General features: G+C 36.1%; 1 protein-coding gene across 1 annotated transcript; it reads left to right on the top strand.

The window, feature by feature from the left end:
* The first annotated feature begins 249 nt into the window (after positions 1–249).
* Positions 250–11930, top strand: LOC147380437 (putative sugar phosphate/phosphate translocator At3g11320). The gene is made up of 4 exons (XM_086431710.1): positions 250–785; positions 1381–1473; positions 1603–1831; positions 11350–11930. Exons 1-4 carry the CDS (start codon positions 334–336, stop codon positions 11497–11499), a joined length of 924 nt encoding a protein of 307 aa, XP_086287836.1. The 5' UTR covers positions 250–333; the 3' UTR covers positions 11500–11930.
* Positions 11931–17018: the final 5088 nt, after the last annotated feature.

Genomic DNA, 17018 nt, shown 5'->3' with positions numbered 1-17018 from the left:
CTCTCTCTCTCTCTCTCTGGCTCTCAGCTTCCTCGTCTTCTGCATCATCAAATTTCAGACAATCTCTGATGAAATTCCCTCAGATCCATGGCCAACTATTACAACTCACCCGATGATCAAATTTTCTCCTTAGAATCATCAAATCTTCTCTCCAATTTCAGATCTCTCTTCGCCTTCTCCTCTCGCCCTCCTTCAATTTATCTCGAAAACCCTAACGCTAATCGTAACACATCCATGTCGTTCAAGTAGACAGAAAAAACCATATTTTCTCTCGTTCCCACCCTCATCTCTTCTTCAAATTCGAGAGAAAACCCCAAAATTCAATCGAATTCGATGAAGGGATCGAGTCGTTTCTTCAGGATTGGGGTCGTAACCTCGTGGTACTGTTCGAACATTGGGGTTCTATTATTGAATAAGTATCTCCTCAGCAACTATTGCTTTAAGTACCCAATTTTCCTCACAATGTGCCACATGACTGCATGTTCATTGCTCAGCTACGTTGCCATTGCATGGATGAAAATGGTGCCCATGCAGACCATCCGATCCCGAGTCCAGTTTATGAAGATCGCAGCACTTGGTCTTGTTTTCTGTGGTTCAGTTGTTAGTGGAAATGTCTCGCTTCGATTCCTTCCTGTTTCGTTTAATCAGGCAGTTGGGGCAACCACGCCGTTCTTCACCGCCGTGTTTGCTTATGTCATAACTGTGAAGAGGGAGGCTTGGCTTACTTATGTCACCTTAATCCCTGTCGTCACTGGTGTTATTATTGCTAGTGGGGGTGAGAATCAGTTTTAATTTGCTTTGCTTGTAGTATTATGTAATTAAATTCTTATGTTTTAGTTAAATTTTGTATGATTAGATTGATCCCAATGAAACTAAACGATAACGACGTTAGTGTTGTAATTTATTCCATTAGTTTATTTAGGTGAATTCTGCTTCATAATTTTTCTTGCAAACTTGTTCCATAATTTTTCTAACTGTAATTGTTCAACTTGTTTGCTTACTCATATTTTCTCTCGATCAGGACACTAAAAATATGTGTATCCAATGACCCAATTAATAATTGGGTAAGACCTGAATATCATAAGCAAGTTTTCTGTAACATTTGGGGTCTGTGCCAACCTTTAGAAGTGATTTGGTTCGGGTTGGTTCTCAATTGACCTGTATCCAACCCCTTATAACAACTGGTTTGTTTATCATTTTTTAAGTGGATGTATAGCTGGGAGGACTTGTATTCTTGCAATTAGTGGATCCTTGCACAGTTATGATTCTATTAAATGTATTCGGAACTTGATAAGAATGATAATTCGTTGGATAACAAAAAAATAACTTATTCAATTATTCTGATTTCTTTCAAATGATGTAACTACAGGGTGAACCAAGTTTCCATCTTTTCGGTTTTGTGATGTGTGTTGGTGCTACTGCTGCGAGGGCACTCAAGTCAGTGCTTCAGGGGATTTTGCTTACCTCAGATGGGTGATGAATGCATTTTATTTTTCTAATAAATTTATCACTGATTGAAGTTTGGGTTTTTGTTTATTTATTTGGATATGAATTTATTCTGAAACTAAAATGCTATACTGAATTTATTATAATTTTTAATAGGGAAAAACTGAACTCTATGAACCTCCTTCTATACATGGCACCAATAGCCGTTGTATTTCTTCTTCCTGCAACAATTTTAATGGAGGAAAATGTGGTTGGGATAACGTTGGCACTTGCAAGAGATGATTTCAAGATCATTTGGTATCTGCTCTTCAATTCTACATTGGCATATTTTGTGAACTTGACCAATTTCTTGGTCACTAAAAATACCAGTGCTTTAACTCTCCAGGTATGCACCCCGTTCAAATTTGAATTTCATTTTGCTCATGCTTAGTTGGCAGTGATAGTTCTCTTGTGAATACATTGGCTTTGCTTAATTGGGACCCTTGTCGCCTAAAATAGGTCTAGTAAGCTCTGGTACAAAATGATTGCCTGTGTACTCCTAAGCACTAGACATTTAAGCATTTTTTTTTACTAGACATAGAAAATCAATGTTAAATGCGCTTTTCTATTTATTGAACTTTTTTAATTTGAAAGATGTATAGTATCAATAAATTTTTAGGTTCCAGATATTCTTGTCTTAGATCAAACCTGGTGGTGGTTGGTGGGAGAAAACATTCATTATATAGGTGGTTGAGCATTGGAGGATGCTTAGGGGTGTGTGTGCGTGTGTGTTTCTTTGGGTGGCGAGTAATAAATAAAAAAATATTGCAATGTGAGGAACCTAAAATGTACCAACTTTATATACTTTTTTGAAAGTAGTTCTTAAGATTGAATCATATAACAAAAATTGAAGGAGTAGGATTCAAAATGCTAGATCATAAGATTCATAAATAATTTTTATTCGAGTTAAAAACATGAAATAGTACTTACAAATATAGGAGTTAGTATTTTTCACTTGAAAATTTGCCATATTTGTATTCAAATTGTGAGTTTTGAGTCGTAGTGATGTGGGGTAGAACACACAAACCCAGAGTTTATTTTAAAAATCTGGTTCTAGGGTGAAATCCCAAGAACTAGGAGTAATGAAGAATCTCTATGTTGAGCAAAACAAAATAGAAACTTCAATCTAGGTTTGCGATTGATGCAAACACTAAAATTAAGAACCAATATCGGGCTCTTATGCTCAAAATAAACAAAGAAAGGGTTTTTTCTTTTATTAATCAATCTTAAAAAAAACTAACTCACTGAATTTGTTTATTGGAGCTCCTTAAATAGATAACTCCTTCATAACAACTTGGAAACCTTTTAAAATACTAAAAAATAACTTTCTAATCTATCTATAACATATTATTGACCTTCTAATCCTAGTAAAACTCAATTTGGACATCTAAAAGAACTTTTAATCATGACCTAAAGAATAAAAACGAATTTTAAACATAAAACAAAGCAGAAACTAATTAGAAAAGAAATTTTCTAAAATTGAAATAGAAATTAAGTAAGATTACTTAATCAACTTAAAAACTATAAACACAATAAAAGAAAGAGTCCTAAGAGAAGTTGGACTAGGTCTTGCAGACTGATCAAAGATTGGATTGAGTTGACTCGGTCAACTTGAGTTGCCCAGTCAATGTTGCTGATTTCTTTCTTTGAATCTTCTTAACTCGATCATAGACATTTAAATAAGTGTTGGCAAGCCCATCTACATCACATAGGCTTTGAGTCGTGAGTCATAGTTGAATTGTAAGATTCTCACAAAACTGTAGGACTTTCATCTCAACGGATTAAAACATTAAATATGAGGTATTTATGTTAGTATTTGAGTTGAATATTACGATTCAAATCGTAAACTTTATGATTTTAATCACATTGAAAATATAAATAGAACTAGAGTGGGAATAAGTTGGACTGTCCAACCGCACGATGAATTTTTCATACCTAGAGACTAACTTCATAAAAATCAGTCCATTATGGCATTTATAATCTCATTAAAAGATGACTTGAAATTGAGAAATCCAAAACATGCAACTAAACACTTACTTTTGAGTTAAATTTCCATATGGTTACTGTTATCAGAGTGATAGTTTTCCTTTTATTTAGTTCATCTGATTTATGTTTATTTATGTTCATGTCCTTTTCTGTCTTTTCCTCTTTATTATGCAATTTATATAAACAAGTTACAAGGAGAAATAAAAAATCAATTTTCTAGAATTTCTTTTCTCATATTTCTCTCTTTATCTTCTCTAAACCCTAGGTCAGATTTTGTACACGGTATCAGAGCGGGTCCTTTTTCTCTGTGTCACCCAATTCATATCTCTACGTGTTTTGGCCCAGTCTGGCCCACACGTGCAGGGGCGTGTTGAGTTTAGTCCCACATCAGACACTCATTGCCTTGTCTCTTTGCTTATAAGCTCCTGGGCCTCTCCACTCATTGTCAATTGGTTGAGTTGGACACCCAAGCTTATTATGGTATAAGTTACATAATAAATAGGAAAAGACAGAAAAAAACATGAACATAAATAAACATAAATTAGAGGAACTAAATAAAAGGAAAATTATCACTGATAACAGTTACTAATGTCGAGAATGGCTCATTTTTGGTGATGATGGTTAGCATGGTATGGACAAGTCATGTTGATTGGCTTGTACAATGTGCTTCCATGTAACTCCACTGATGTGCCACATTAAGCACATTTATATCCTTAGCATAGGGGTTAACCGTTGCCTAAGCCATGATATTTTTGTAGCCATGGAAACTCATTAAAATGGCATGTGTCTTCGAGTAGGCTTTCTAGATAATTATTCTAGGCATAATTCATAGTGGTATCAATGGTCCTGGCCTAAGTATGTATTTATATATTTTGAATAGGTCCATCTCAACTAGGCCAGTAATACAGTCCAAGTTTAGACACATGGGGTCGGCCCGGAGTCCTCTAATAAATCATCACATAGTGATCTTTGCCGTACACTTCTCAAAGTATGTATGGTTGCAATTTTTCTAGGTCTTCAGAAGGTCTCCCATTGGGAGTACTTGAAGGGCACTCCAATGCTCAAGTAAGTGTCCTGAAGTGGTGGTTGCTCTCAACGAAGAAAATACACTAGAGTGTTAGAGATCAATGATCAAAGTGCTGAAAATCCCTTATCCCACCCCAAGGAGGGGTATTCATACTTACTACATTCGGAGTTGGTATAGGTATGATCTAGTACTTGCATCAAAGTTGGTCACGTTGGTAGGCCAAGAGTAGGGTTGGCCGAGACTAGGTTTCTTAGGGATGCTTAACCTTAAAAGATTGGACTAGTCATAAGCTCTGGTTATCCAAGTCAGCGATCTGGGGTTGTGCTGATTATCTATTTGTCAACGAAATTATACGTGCTTATCTATGACCATGAGGTGCCATGTGTAAGCATAGTCACAAAAGTCTTCGACTTATTGAAAAAATCATGATTACATTATGACTTTTTCCGTCACTTATTTAATCACGACTTTTTTAATAATATGTGACTTTTACAAACTTCACGAATAATGTGAAAATAATGAGGATCAAATGAGAATGACATTGATTTGAATAGTATAAACCTTGAATATGTTGTGAATCCACGGTTACTTGTTGTGGATGCATAAACGATATCAATACGAGGATTGGTAATTTATCATTTAAGTTTAATATGGAACTTAATGATATAATATTGGAACGCCCACTGGTAGGAACAATTACGTAGCCCTAACCTAGCTCGATTTTTTGTTGATTTTTTTTTTATGTTTCCCGATTTTACCGAATTTTTCCTTTGCTGGCTTATTCCCAAACCCCGACTTGGTGACTATGCGTGTAAAACCTTTAGATGTTTAACTTGGTCTTAGTGGTCAGACCTACTATAGCAGATTGGAATAGCTTAACATATTGTAACCACAAGATGTGTTCTAAAGTATTTATGTATGTTTTTCGCAATCAAATGTGGTAAGTTTCTTTAGGGTAGGTTGCGTATATGGTCAAGGATCTAAAGGATGCATGCATATTTTACGCTTCCGCATTTATGTACTGATCCCCATTTTAATTAATTTTGTGGAAAATAATATGAATTAGTCATATGTCCAATAGAAGTGCCATTTTAACTTATTTAGTGAGTAATCAAATTGTAGTACAAGGAGTAGATTATTTCCTTTCAACCATCACTTGAAGCAAGGATGTTTAGGAAACTGGACTGTAACATTACAAGTAGAGGAGATGGTTTCTTGTGAGGCTTTGAGTCACAATAAAACTGGACCATAGATTAAGATCCTTTTTTTTTCTTTGATAAGTAAAGAAAAATGATGCGGGGCGATGAGGGGAGATAAGAAAATGGAATTTGATTTAAGCAAAATAGGGGATTTAGGAAAATCTGGTTGGGATTGGGTAAGGATTTGGGTCGGATAGGATAATTTGATTTTGGATTTTGGGCAAGTATGACCACAATCTCAATGTTGGATTTTGGGCAAGTATGATCACAACCTCAATGAAAATGGAAAATGATTAAACGTTAAGGTTTATTGGGTAATGATTAAGGGTTAAAATAAAATGAATTTCAAGAATAAAAAATCAAGGATCAAGAATCAAGATTTCAAGAATCAAGAATCAAGAATCAAGAATCAAGAAAGTTAAGAGAAAATAATAAAAAGATACAAATAAAGATTAGAAAAAAAAAATAAAGGGATAGAAAGTTAGAACCTTGGAATCACACTAAGGGTTTCTTGAAATACACTAAGAATGGTGAACTTCACTCCATTTCATCAAAATCTTCATTGTTCATTCATTAATATAAAAAAAATCCTAATACAGTAAGTATAAAGAAAATAAATTTAAGAATCCTAGTCAAACTAAAATACCAAATAAATAAATCTAATTTTCTTAATTTTTACTCATAATTTTCAAACCCTAATAAATTTAAATAAAGACAAAGTAAAATTACTAAACTATCCCTAAATATTATACTAATACCATGGGCCAATAAAACATGAAAATAAGTCCCAAAAACATAAAATTAAAGTCTTAAAATAGAAAACTAAATAAATAACTGTGCGGTTAGAATCCGGTGGACGGTACTGATGGATTCTGCCTCACTGATCCGAAGTCGCTCTTGTCACCTCCCTTCTCATGCCAGCGTGGTATCTGCCAAAATCACTTCAACGCTCAAGTTAGAGAAGCAGAGAAATAGTCTAAAGAACTGGTTAGACCTTTAATCCGTCAAAAGATCCCTTCTGTGTTTACTGTGTTATTTATGGATCCTTGCTGCTTATCAGGGTTTCCCTCTCATAAGCGGTGATCGTGGGGAATCCCTTGATTTTGTGGATCCACAAATAGAAAAAGGATCTTCTGGATTGGTTGTACTATACTGCAGAGATCTCTGGGATTGACGTGCGCATATCAAGATTACGATTATTCTATGACCATGTCTCATTCAGTGCTATACTGCCCTTCTAGCCAGACTAGGGAGATCTCTGCTTTTACCTACCTTGCTGAAGGGTAGCGCCCGTATGCTGATCTACGCATGGTACCACTTAACCGGATTGGACGACACGTGTATGGCTCAGATAATTGTTTATTTATTTCCCTCTACAATAACTAATCTAAAATAATTCCAAACAGTAAAATGATAAATCTAGACCCAAATAAGTGAACTTAAATAATTACAAAATTTTCCTTGGAACTCTTAACCGTTGACTTGATTTGCATTCCGCATTATTCTCTTTTGGTTGGAGAAAATTCGTCCTCAAGTTTTAAAGTGCTTTAGAATGATCATGACAATTTGTGGTTCATCACTTTTAATGAAGTGTAGTCCTCGTGTCTTGATGTTGTGTTGAACCATTAACTTCAACTTACGATCTTCTGTCTTGGCAAAGTCTCTATCGTATCCGTCTGAGATGATTAGGTCGGTTTAAGATAGTGATGGAATAACTGCATCATGAATACAAACTGTAGATGTCTCTAAAAAATCTTTCTTAGGCTCTTTTGACGTATTTTCCACTTCATGATCTTGTTCCCACGTTGATACTGGAGTTGTAGGCACATCATCTTCTAAAGTTGATGTTTGATCTGTTTTTTCTTCAATCTGCTCTTGGACTGATGGTACCACAGGAGTTGATATCTATGGGACATACCTTGAGTAGATATTGTCTACTTGAAGTAACACGTAAAATATTTTGCTCCACATCAAACGCAGCTTGTACATATGAGATTCAACCTCGACCCAACACAATATGACAATCTTTTAGAGGAATCACCTTGCACTTAGCACCATAGATAAAACATCCCTAATGGAATTGAACGACATAGTTGTAATCACGATAACCACATTAAGTTTTATCTTCAACATTTTGCAAAATCTTCTCAAAAAAACTTGTGGAAATCAAGTTTTTCTCGTATTTATAACTGCACAATGCCTTAAATGACTTCTCAGAAGGTAAAATAAATCTGGTTTTGACTTCCAATACCATATCTATCTATTCTAGGTTTAGCTCTGATACCAAATTTGATGCAGGATGATGAGGGGAGATAAGAAAATGAAATTTGATTTAGGAAAAATAGGGGATTTAGGGAAATCTGGTTGGGGAATGGGTAAGGATTTGGGTAGGATAGGATAATTTGATTTTGGATTTTGGGCAATTATGACCACAATCTCAATGAAAGTGGTTAAAGGTTAAGGTTTATTGGGTAATGATTAAGGGTTAAAATAAAATGAGTATCAAGAATCAAAAATCAAGGATCAAGAATCAAGAATCAAGAAAGTTAAGAGAAAATAATAAATAGAAAAAAATAAAGATTAGAAAAAAAAGTGATAGAAAGATAGAACCTTAGAATCACACCAAGAATGATGGAGAACTCATTTAACTCCATTAAAGAAATTCATTCTTTATTCATCAAATCTTCATTGATCATTCATTAATATAAAAAAAAATCCTAATACAGTCTATATAAATAAAATAAATTTAAGAATCCTAGTCTAACTAAAATACCAAATAAATAAATCTAATTTTTGTAACTTTCGCTTTCCTAATTTTCAAATCCTAATAAACTTAAGTAAAAGACAAAGTAAAGTTATTAAACTGTCCCTAAATATTATATTAAGACCATAGGCCAATAAAATATGAAAATAAGCCCCCAAAACATAAACTTAAAGTCCTAAAAAAAATTAAATAAATAACTAATCTAAAATAATCTCAAACGATAAAACGATAAATCTAGACTTAAATAAGTGAAAACCTAAATAATTACAAATTTTTCCTCGAAACCCTTAACCGTTGACTTGATTTGCGTTCTGCATTAAAAGATTTATTAAATAAGAAAAAGGGAGGTCGAGTTGACCAACCTGGATACAAGGAGCTACAAAACAGAAATAGTTCAAACCTGCTCCCACCGGACTAGGAAGTCCTCAAAGAATACACCTTTGAACTCTTTAAAGATTTTACACCAAAAAATAAAATTCCAAGAATTGAAACGAACAACTCTTGACCTAGCACTATGGAACTATGTATATCTAAATTGTATGGAATTAATACTATTGTTTTGGGGGGTTACTTGTTGTCCCAAGGAACTGTTGGACTCGCTGATTCATTCGAGTATTGGTAAGGAAATTGGTTGCTTGTAGATATTTGTGTTTAAAATGTATACAAGCAAATACGAGATTGGGATGGTGGGGCCCTTATCATGAGTTTGGAGTGGCTTTTGACACAATGTTGTAGATGGTGATTGTATGATGTTTCCTGCGATTGCTGAGCATGGTGGGGGAATTGATGAAGGAAATGTGTTGTACAATCTAGCCAATGAATTATGGTCAATCCAAGGCTAGGGCTCTACTTGGTATGCTGCAAATCACCTAATGAACGCAAACTTTAGTCTTAAATGTTTGCAATTGCTTGGTATATAGCTACACTAGAAAATCCAACCTAGCAAAAAAATGGTTGGCTCTTTCTCTATTTACTGACTGGAGTTGAAGCCGGCGCCAACCATATCAAATCTAAGCAATGGATTAAAATTTGGGTCGTGTCAAGTGAAACTTGGCCCTATTTAGTGAAGACTGTAGAGAGAGTACTGGTACTGTAGCTTTTGAAGGGGACTCACTGGTCATAGTAAAAAACCATATAAAGTATGGCATGCTGTAGTAAGTCACATTGGTTTTGCTAATGGCTTGTGTCAAAAACTGAAACTAAAATTTTAATCCTTGTTTCATCTTGTGATCCTGAACTAGAGGTCTTTTCACCATCTGCACAAAGTCGCATTGACTTTGGTATTGATCTACACTTGAACTTAGACTTTAATCCTTGGTTATAGCTTATGAGATCAAAGTAGAGGTCTTCTCTTGTTGTCGGTGAAAATTCTGCAAGTCATGCATGTTGTGTGGAAAGAACACAAACAGAGAGATGAGAGTGGTGGAAGCGGAGACGATAATGTCTATGATGTGCAGAGAGGTAAACCAGAGAATATGCCTTGTAGCACTTTTTTATGACAAAAGGTTTGTGTCACTTCAACAAAATGCCTTGTAGCGCTTTTTTATTTATTTATGGGGCCCACTGACTCATTAACAATTGGCTTACCGCCCATTGGACCTATTCACCGAAAATCTCTCTTGATTGTTATTGATAGCCGTTAGATTTGAGCATTTTACATGGGTGATATCTGTCCATTGGGTTTATATATGTTGGGGGGTGCCTGAATGTAAGGTTAGGAATCACAATGAAGCTGATCTTTGGTGTGCCAGTCCACCAAGAGATTTTCCAGACGTTCACAATTCAGTGGGCTCAAAGGAATTTGCTACAGGGCATACTTGAGAAGGTTATATCAAACATTGGGATTTTCAGATGGGATCTCACCAAAGTTCACAAAGCAGAACAAATTACTTTTGGATGGGTAGTTGGCATGAACCAGTCTTTGGATTTGACTCACCTGCATTTGTTTTGATGGAGACATGTCTTACACTTTGCTCACATGGGACTCTCTCCCACTCTTGGCATATCATAGAATATATGGTACAAAGGTGTAATGCACTTACTCAGGGGGTCCAGAACTTGTACTGTAATGAAATCCCTGAACAATACAAGCATATTTACACAGTAAACTAGGATTGTTTATTTACAGATTTTACAAATTGCTGTGCACTGATTTAATTTTTCTGAAGGACCGGAAGTACCTTGGACAAAGAATGAAGCTAGTAATATTTACTGAGCACCATTTAATTTGTGGTGTGAGTAATCCATAGAAAGCTTTGATGAGCAGGCCTGTTCGCATATGCCAACAAAAATTCTAACAAACTTCCACGCATTGACATTGATAAACTCAAAAAAATCATTCCTCTCTTTCTGGGTAGATAAGAAAGAAATCTCTCCTGATGATGAAGAACAGAGATGACAAACACCATAAGCTGATAACCCAAGTACTTAATTTCATTATAAATTTGATACTTAAATTTCAATTACGGTAGTCTTATTACATTGAAGTTATCGAGAATGTTTACTGCAAGTCCATTGTTTCTTTTACAGCAGTACATGTTTGTGTATGGACACTGATGCATAAGCTCGATGATAAGTTAATATGTAACCTTCTCAAAGTAAGGCGTTGGATGTTTGTATATGGACACTGATGCATGCTGTATTTTTCTTTCTTTGTTGCTTCTCGAGAGGCTTTCTAGGCCTCCTTGTTTTTGTGTTTGCCCCCTTTGATCAATATATTATACTTTCAAAAAAAAAATATAATATATATATATATAACCTTGTCAAAGTAAGACGTTGGATATGGAAATAATGGCTTCATATACCTTTATATGACAGCAATGTTCCGAATATAAATTTTGGGAGACTTTGGATCTTTTGTAAGATTAATATTTTTAACATTTTTCTAGGTATTGGGGAATGCGAAAGGGGCAGTGGCTGTGGTGGTCTCAATTTTAATCTTTAGAAATCCTGTATCAGCGACTGGGATGCTTGGTTACGGTCTCACAGTCATTGGTGTCGTACTCTACAGTGAAGCCAAGAAACGGAGCAGCAAATGAGATGTCTCTCGAGGAATATGGTGCTAGCATGTTTTCCTTCTTAGAGTGACTCAACTTATGCTTGCAGTTACGCCATAGATTGCAACCTCTAAAATTTTTGTCGGAAACCAGGAAGATGGTTTTCCCCTTTCCTTATTAACAATGACAACCAACTCAACAGGAAATTGGAACGATTGATTGGTCTCTCTTCTCTTTCTTATCTGGCAGTAAATGGACTATCTGATAGAAACTTGCGGGGGAGAATTGGGTCTGTACTGAGCTGTCTTTTTTTGGTCATCTCTTAGTTAGTTAATGATATAGGCTCTCTGGTAATTTCCCCATTATTTGACGTTTTTTGCTCAAATTTGAGTTGTATTTGTTGAATAGTATGAATGGAATTCATTCAGTGAAAATTTTGCATTTTACCATTATTTGAAAAAAATTTGCCCAAATTTGAGTTTTTTGCTCAATGTTTTTAATTCATAATAAATATCTCAGCTATCGATTGATATTCTAATGATTGTATCATGTGTTTGTTCTCTTTATTATAAATAATGGGTATATGACAGATTTTCATTAATCATGAGATGATTAAAGAAGTATGAGATAATAGTCAAATGATTGATTGAGGGTCAATACGGGAGATTTGGCAATTCAATTCCTTATACCTGAAAGTGTCACAATCATAAATGAAGCTGGACATTTCATCTTACTGGCTGTCAGAATATTAGATGAGTATTGACTAAATATTTAGTCAACATAATGGAGATTGCGTGTAAGAAGTGAATCATGTGGATGCCTAATTGTACACTAACTGATTGTACATGTGGGTGCCTAATTGTACTAACTGATTGCGTTTAAGAAGTGAATCATGTTGAAATCCACTATCAAGTGGATATCTTTTATATCACAAGTAAGTTCAACGATCCCTTATACTTAAAGAATTCATTTATTTTTAGATAACTATCTAATTACTTTGATTACATTTAGTAGACTGAAATTTTGTAGGTTTACGAAACGATGTACATTGGGTAGTTAGTGAATTATTTGAGTGATGATGATATCCAACAAGAGATCTATACCCATTAATTTGTGGGAATATACACGATCGAGGAAACGTAATCTTTAGATATAAAAAAACCTGAAGGTAATATTTTATCGAAAGATCCATCGACAGAGAATATGTTAAGTATAAAGTTTATTCTTTATATGCTTATATTTTTTAAAAGAGTTCTCAAGAGAAAGAGTTTCTTAGGCTTACTACTAATCACTCCAGAGCTTCAATGAAGTTCTTAAAGACTGAGTTAGATAGTGGAACAAATCTCAAGGGTCTTTATATCAGATATTGATTAATAAGGAAGGAGCACATTGATTAATATTTATTTGTGAAAAGAGATCTTAGTATTAAATATTTAATTCTGAGAGTTCAATTGTAACATAGATATCCCTTGTCGCTTATAGTTCTCAAATATAAATTGATCATGGGTATATATCGATTTATAAAGGGATAGTTTGGAATTAATTACCCCAAAGAAACCTAGTAATCACTCTTAATATATTACTTTTCCTTATCCAAGTACGTGATTATTATAGGTGGATCAATCGGCTAAATACTATACAAGAATTTTATAATAAATTACATGATATCATGGTCACCATGAAGGACGTTATAGTCATTTCATAATAGTTATGGAATGGGCAAATAGTTATGTGGTATATCTAAGATATGTAATCGTATTATAAGAGAATAATATTAAATAATATATTTAATATTAATCCTAAAAGTTAGGTATAATTAAGTGAACCTTAAGCAGAAGCTAATGCATGATTTTTGTTGGTTTCTCCAAAGTCCATCATTTGGATTCTTTGCCTAATCAAAATTATTGATACCAAATTCCTAGAATTTTGGATTTGAAATTGTGGGGTCAGATTCTGGTAAATGATGTTGATGGACTCTGCCTCACGGATCCGAAGTCACTCCTTCCACCACCTTGCTAGCAAAACGTGGTACCTGCTAAAAATTCTTCGACGCTCAAATTAGAGTAGTAGAGGAATACTAAATAAAACTAGTTAGACTCTCAATCGGCCAAAAGATCTCTAAGTTTGTGCATATTGTGCTATTTATAAGTCATTCCTCTGAATCAGGGTTAACCCTTCTCGCGGGAGGTGATCTCGAAAAATCCCTTGATTCCTAGGATCCTAAATGGCCTGAGGATTTTTTGGATTGAATATACTATACTGAGGAGATCTCCTCCGAGATATCTGGGCTTGACATATGCATATCAAGATTATGGGTATTCCTTGATCAGGTCTGCCCTACTTAGCAGACCAGGTCTTGTTCATTGCTATGCTGTCCTCCTAGTCAGACCATGCGATTACTACCTTAACTTATAGTTCTGTTGGGTAGCGCCTCGTATGCTGATTTGCGCATGGTACCACTTAACCTGCTTGGACACGTGTATAGTATAGAGGACTGTGTGGTTATTACTCTCTAAAATTACCTTCTCTTGAGGAGATGCGAAATCTCACCATTTTCTTGAGACACGTATCTTTTTCTGACTGGTTGCCATGACTCTCTATCATTATTTCGGTTCTTAATAAATCGACGCATTCAATGCACTGTCGTTTCAAATCTTTTTCGACGGCTGAGACGAATCGTCCTTTATTTGTGATTGTCCAGGTGCCCTACTAACGTCTTCACTACGCCCCAGGTTGCGACGGTTAGGTTGGATCTGGCTATCCACTTAGGAGTACATACTCCTTTACATTCTCTTATAAATAGAGACTTATGCCAACTTTTTCTCCTACTGTGCTATTGCTTTTTACGATCTTGTCTCTTTGTGTTCGCAAAATATTCTTTCTCTTTTTCTTTCTGATTCACTGCCATTTTTGCCTCTTTCAAGCTGAGGTAATCATCTCTTCTTGAATTATCTTTTCTGCAAACTTAATTTCTGAATGGCTGCCGACATGACTCAACTTCGGAAGGGACTTTATATCCCTGCTTTTGTGTCTATACGGGTTTGCAAAGAACCCTGACGAAGGTCATCAAGGGGATATCATGGTTTATGCCGGCCATATCAAGGTTGGCCTTAGTTTTCCTTTCTTTCCCTTTCTCAGGGAGGTGTTGAGTAAAATAAATCGAGTCCTAGGCTAAATGTCTGGTAACTTTTATCACATGGTGGAAATAGTGGAGAAAATGGATATAACCCCTAATGACTTCCTCTCTAAATACAACTTGAAAGCTATCCCCCAGCGCCTTGGGTACTACTCATTGTTTTCCGAGAGTGCAGCAGTTGCACTGGTTCCGTCTTTCCCTAGTATTGACAAAGGGTGGTACAAGGAACCCCTGATTGTCTTCGGGAACTAGGAGTTTTCCTGGCACTTCTCGTGAGGGATTCAGGGTCCCTCAGACCTTCCAGGGTAAGTCTAACTTTTAGGTACCTTGTTGCATCTAACTTTTCAGCCTTGTACAAAATTTAATCTAACCTTGTCTTTTCTTACTTTTTGTTTTGCAGATTCTTCTACCCTTTCTGGTTTTGAGGCTAGGAAAGAGCAATGCAAAGCATCCAAAGATAGAGGGCTAGTGGCGGTGGGTCTCCAAACCAGGGTGACTAACGGGGTGATTGAAAGAGATCAGACCTATCCTTCCCCTTCTGCTTTGCCTCGGGCATTTACATGATGGGCCCCTTTTGATCATGCCGAACTGATCTCGAGAGATTTTTCTTTTCCTTTTGCCTCTGTGCCTATCTTTTCATCTCATCCATCTCCTTTAAAGTACTTTGATGTCATGAATATTGATTTCTCGGAGTTCCCTCTCCCTCACCTTTACTATCAAGGCTACTCCCCCTTCGGACACCATCAGGGAGCATAGCCCTGTCCCTGAACTTTAGTCATGCAAGATGTGTAAGTTGGTAAGGAAAAGCTTGAGGAGCCCTTCTCCTCCAAGGGAGTCTGAGCAATAGGGTTTTAATGACCTCATGACTCCCCTAGAGGAAACATCATTCTCTTAAAGGAGTCGTGGGGTCTTCTTTTAGGATGGAAATGAGAACAATGATTTTCAGCCTTGTTTCAACCATGTCTTCAACATGAGTTGTAGGGTGAGGAACCATGTTGTCACTGCCTCCCTGCTCTCCCACTCCATTTCCCCTAAGGATTGGGATGTTGTGGATCGGGCTAATGCTGATCTATGCTTTGGTCGGTTCATTTATGGCCTTTACCAGGTAATTATCTACTCTTCCAACCTTGTTCTTTATTTTTCATGCTTTACTCACTTTGCAGCTTTATTTCTTTTGCAAGCCAACTCTTATGGTACATTGGCCTTCTTGAAGTGATATGAGACTGAGAACTAGACAACTACTCTGACTAGAGAGTATAAGGAAAAAATCACTTTACTTTAAGCTAAGTTGGTCTCTTCTAACCAATTTTCTCAAGAGGCCAAGGAGGAGATGGAGGCGAACTTGGCCCAGTTTTCCAAGGCAAACATAGTTTTGGAGGCCAACAATAAAAAGCTGATAGACTTCTAGGGTACTCTTCAACTGGAATTGGTCAACTACAAGGAGAGAGTGCAAAGGAAAGACGTAGAGCTGGCAGACCTCCAAGAGCTTGAGCTAAGCTCTCTTAGAGTTGGTCTTGAGTCAGCTAGGGTAGCATAGGCCAATGAAGATGAAGCTGAGACCAAAAAATTGCGGGGTTAACTACAAGCCCAATACCCTCGGCTGGCTAAGGAAGCTTCTACTAAGGCCTACCATGAAGGCTTTGAAGTTGCTCGACTTCAATATGAGGAAAAGGAGAATGAAGAAGACAATGAGGACTATAATGGTCCTGTTGGTCCTCCCCTTAGGGAGATTCTTAGATAGTCTTGTGATTACAGGCAAGTTCGACCCTTCTAACTGGATGAGGAGGGGAACCCTGTTGCCATCCTAGATCAAGTTCTTGGTGAGCTTATGGAGGTTGGGAGGATCATAGATTTGAATCAAGCTAGACTGACCAGTTCACTTACTCCTACCAGTGATTTGCCTCCTGTCCCTATTATCGACGTCGATCAGGATGAGGCAACTAATCCTCCCAATCCTGTTGAGGTCTCATCTCCTACCAACCAGCCATTTATTGTCGAATGAAGACCTGTCTCTTGATTTTTGTTGTACTTAATTATCGCTTTGTTCTTGCTGCTTTTCTTTGTATTCTCCCATTTTTGGGATTTCTCTTGTACTTCTTCTGTTCTAAATGAAAAAAGAAACTTTATTTTTATGTCATTAGCATAAATTTTACCTTTTCGCATTGTTTGCGCTATACACTCAATTGCTACTCTGCTCTTAACTTAACACAGCCTTTACTTTTTTTGCATTGTTTGTGCTCTAGACTTTGCTTTACTTAAGCATTTTAACAAAAATCTGATCTACTTTCTTGCACTGCTTGAACTTCTTTCACTTTATCACCTTGCATTGCTGGCATTATTTGCATTTGCACAGTATATATCTACTTTCTCTTCCCCCTAGGTTCTACTTTATGTTTCGCTTACTTAATCAGAAACTTTTTCGAAA

The sequence above is a fragment of the Akebia trifoliata genome, unplaced genomic scaffold, assembly GCF_017979445.1.
Source record: "Akebia trifoliata isolate Shusen 1 unplaced genomic scaffold, ASM1797944v1 Contig01401_ERROPOS500000, whole genome shotgun sequence".
Taxonomy (NCBI): domain Eukaryota; kingdom Viridiplantae; phylum Streptophyta; class Magnoliopsida; order Ranunculales; family Lardizabalaceae; genus Akebia; species Akebia trifoliata.
Note: the sequence above shows the minus strand (reverse complement) of the source record. Positions and strands in the feature narration are given on the sequence as shown.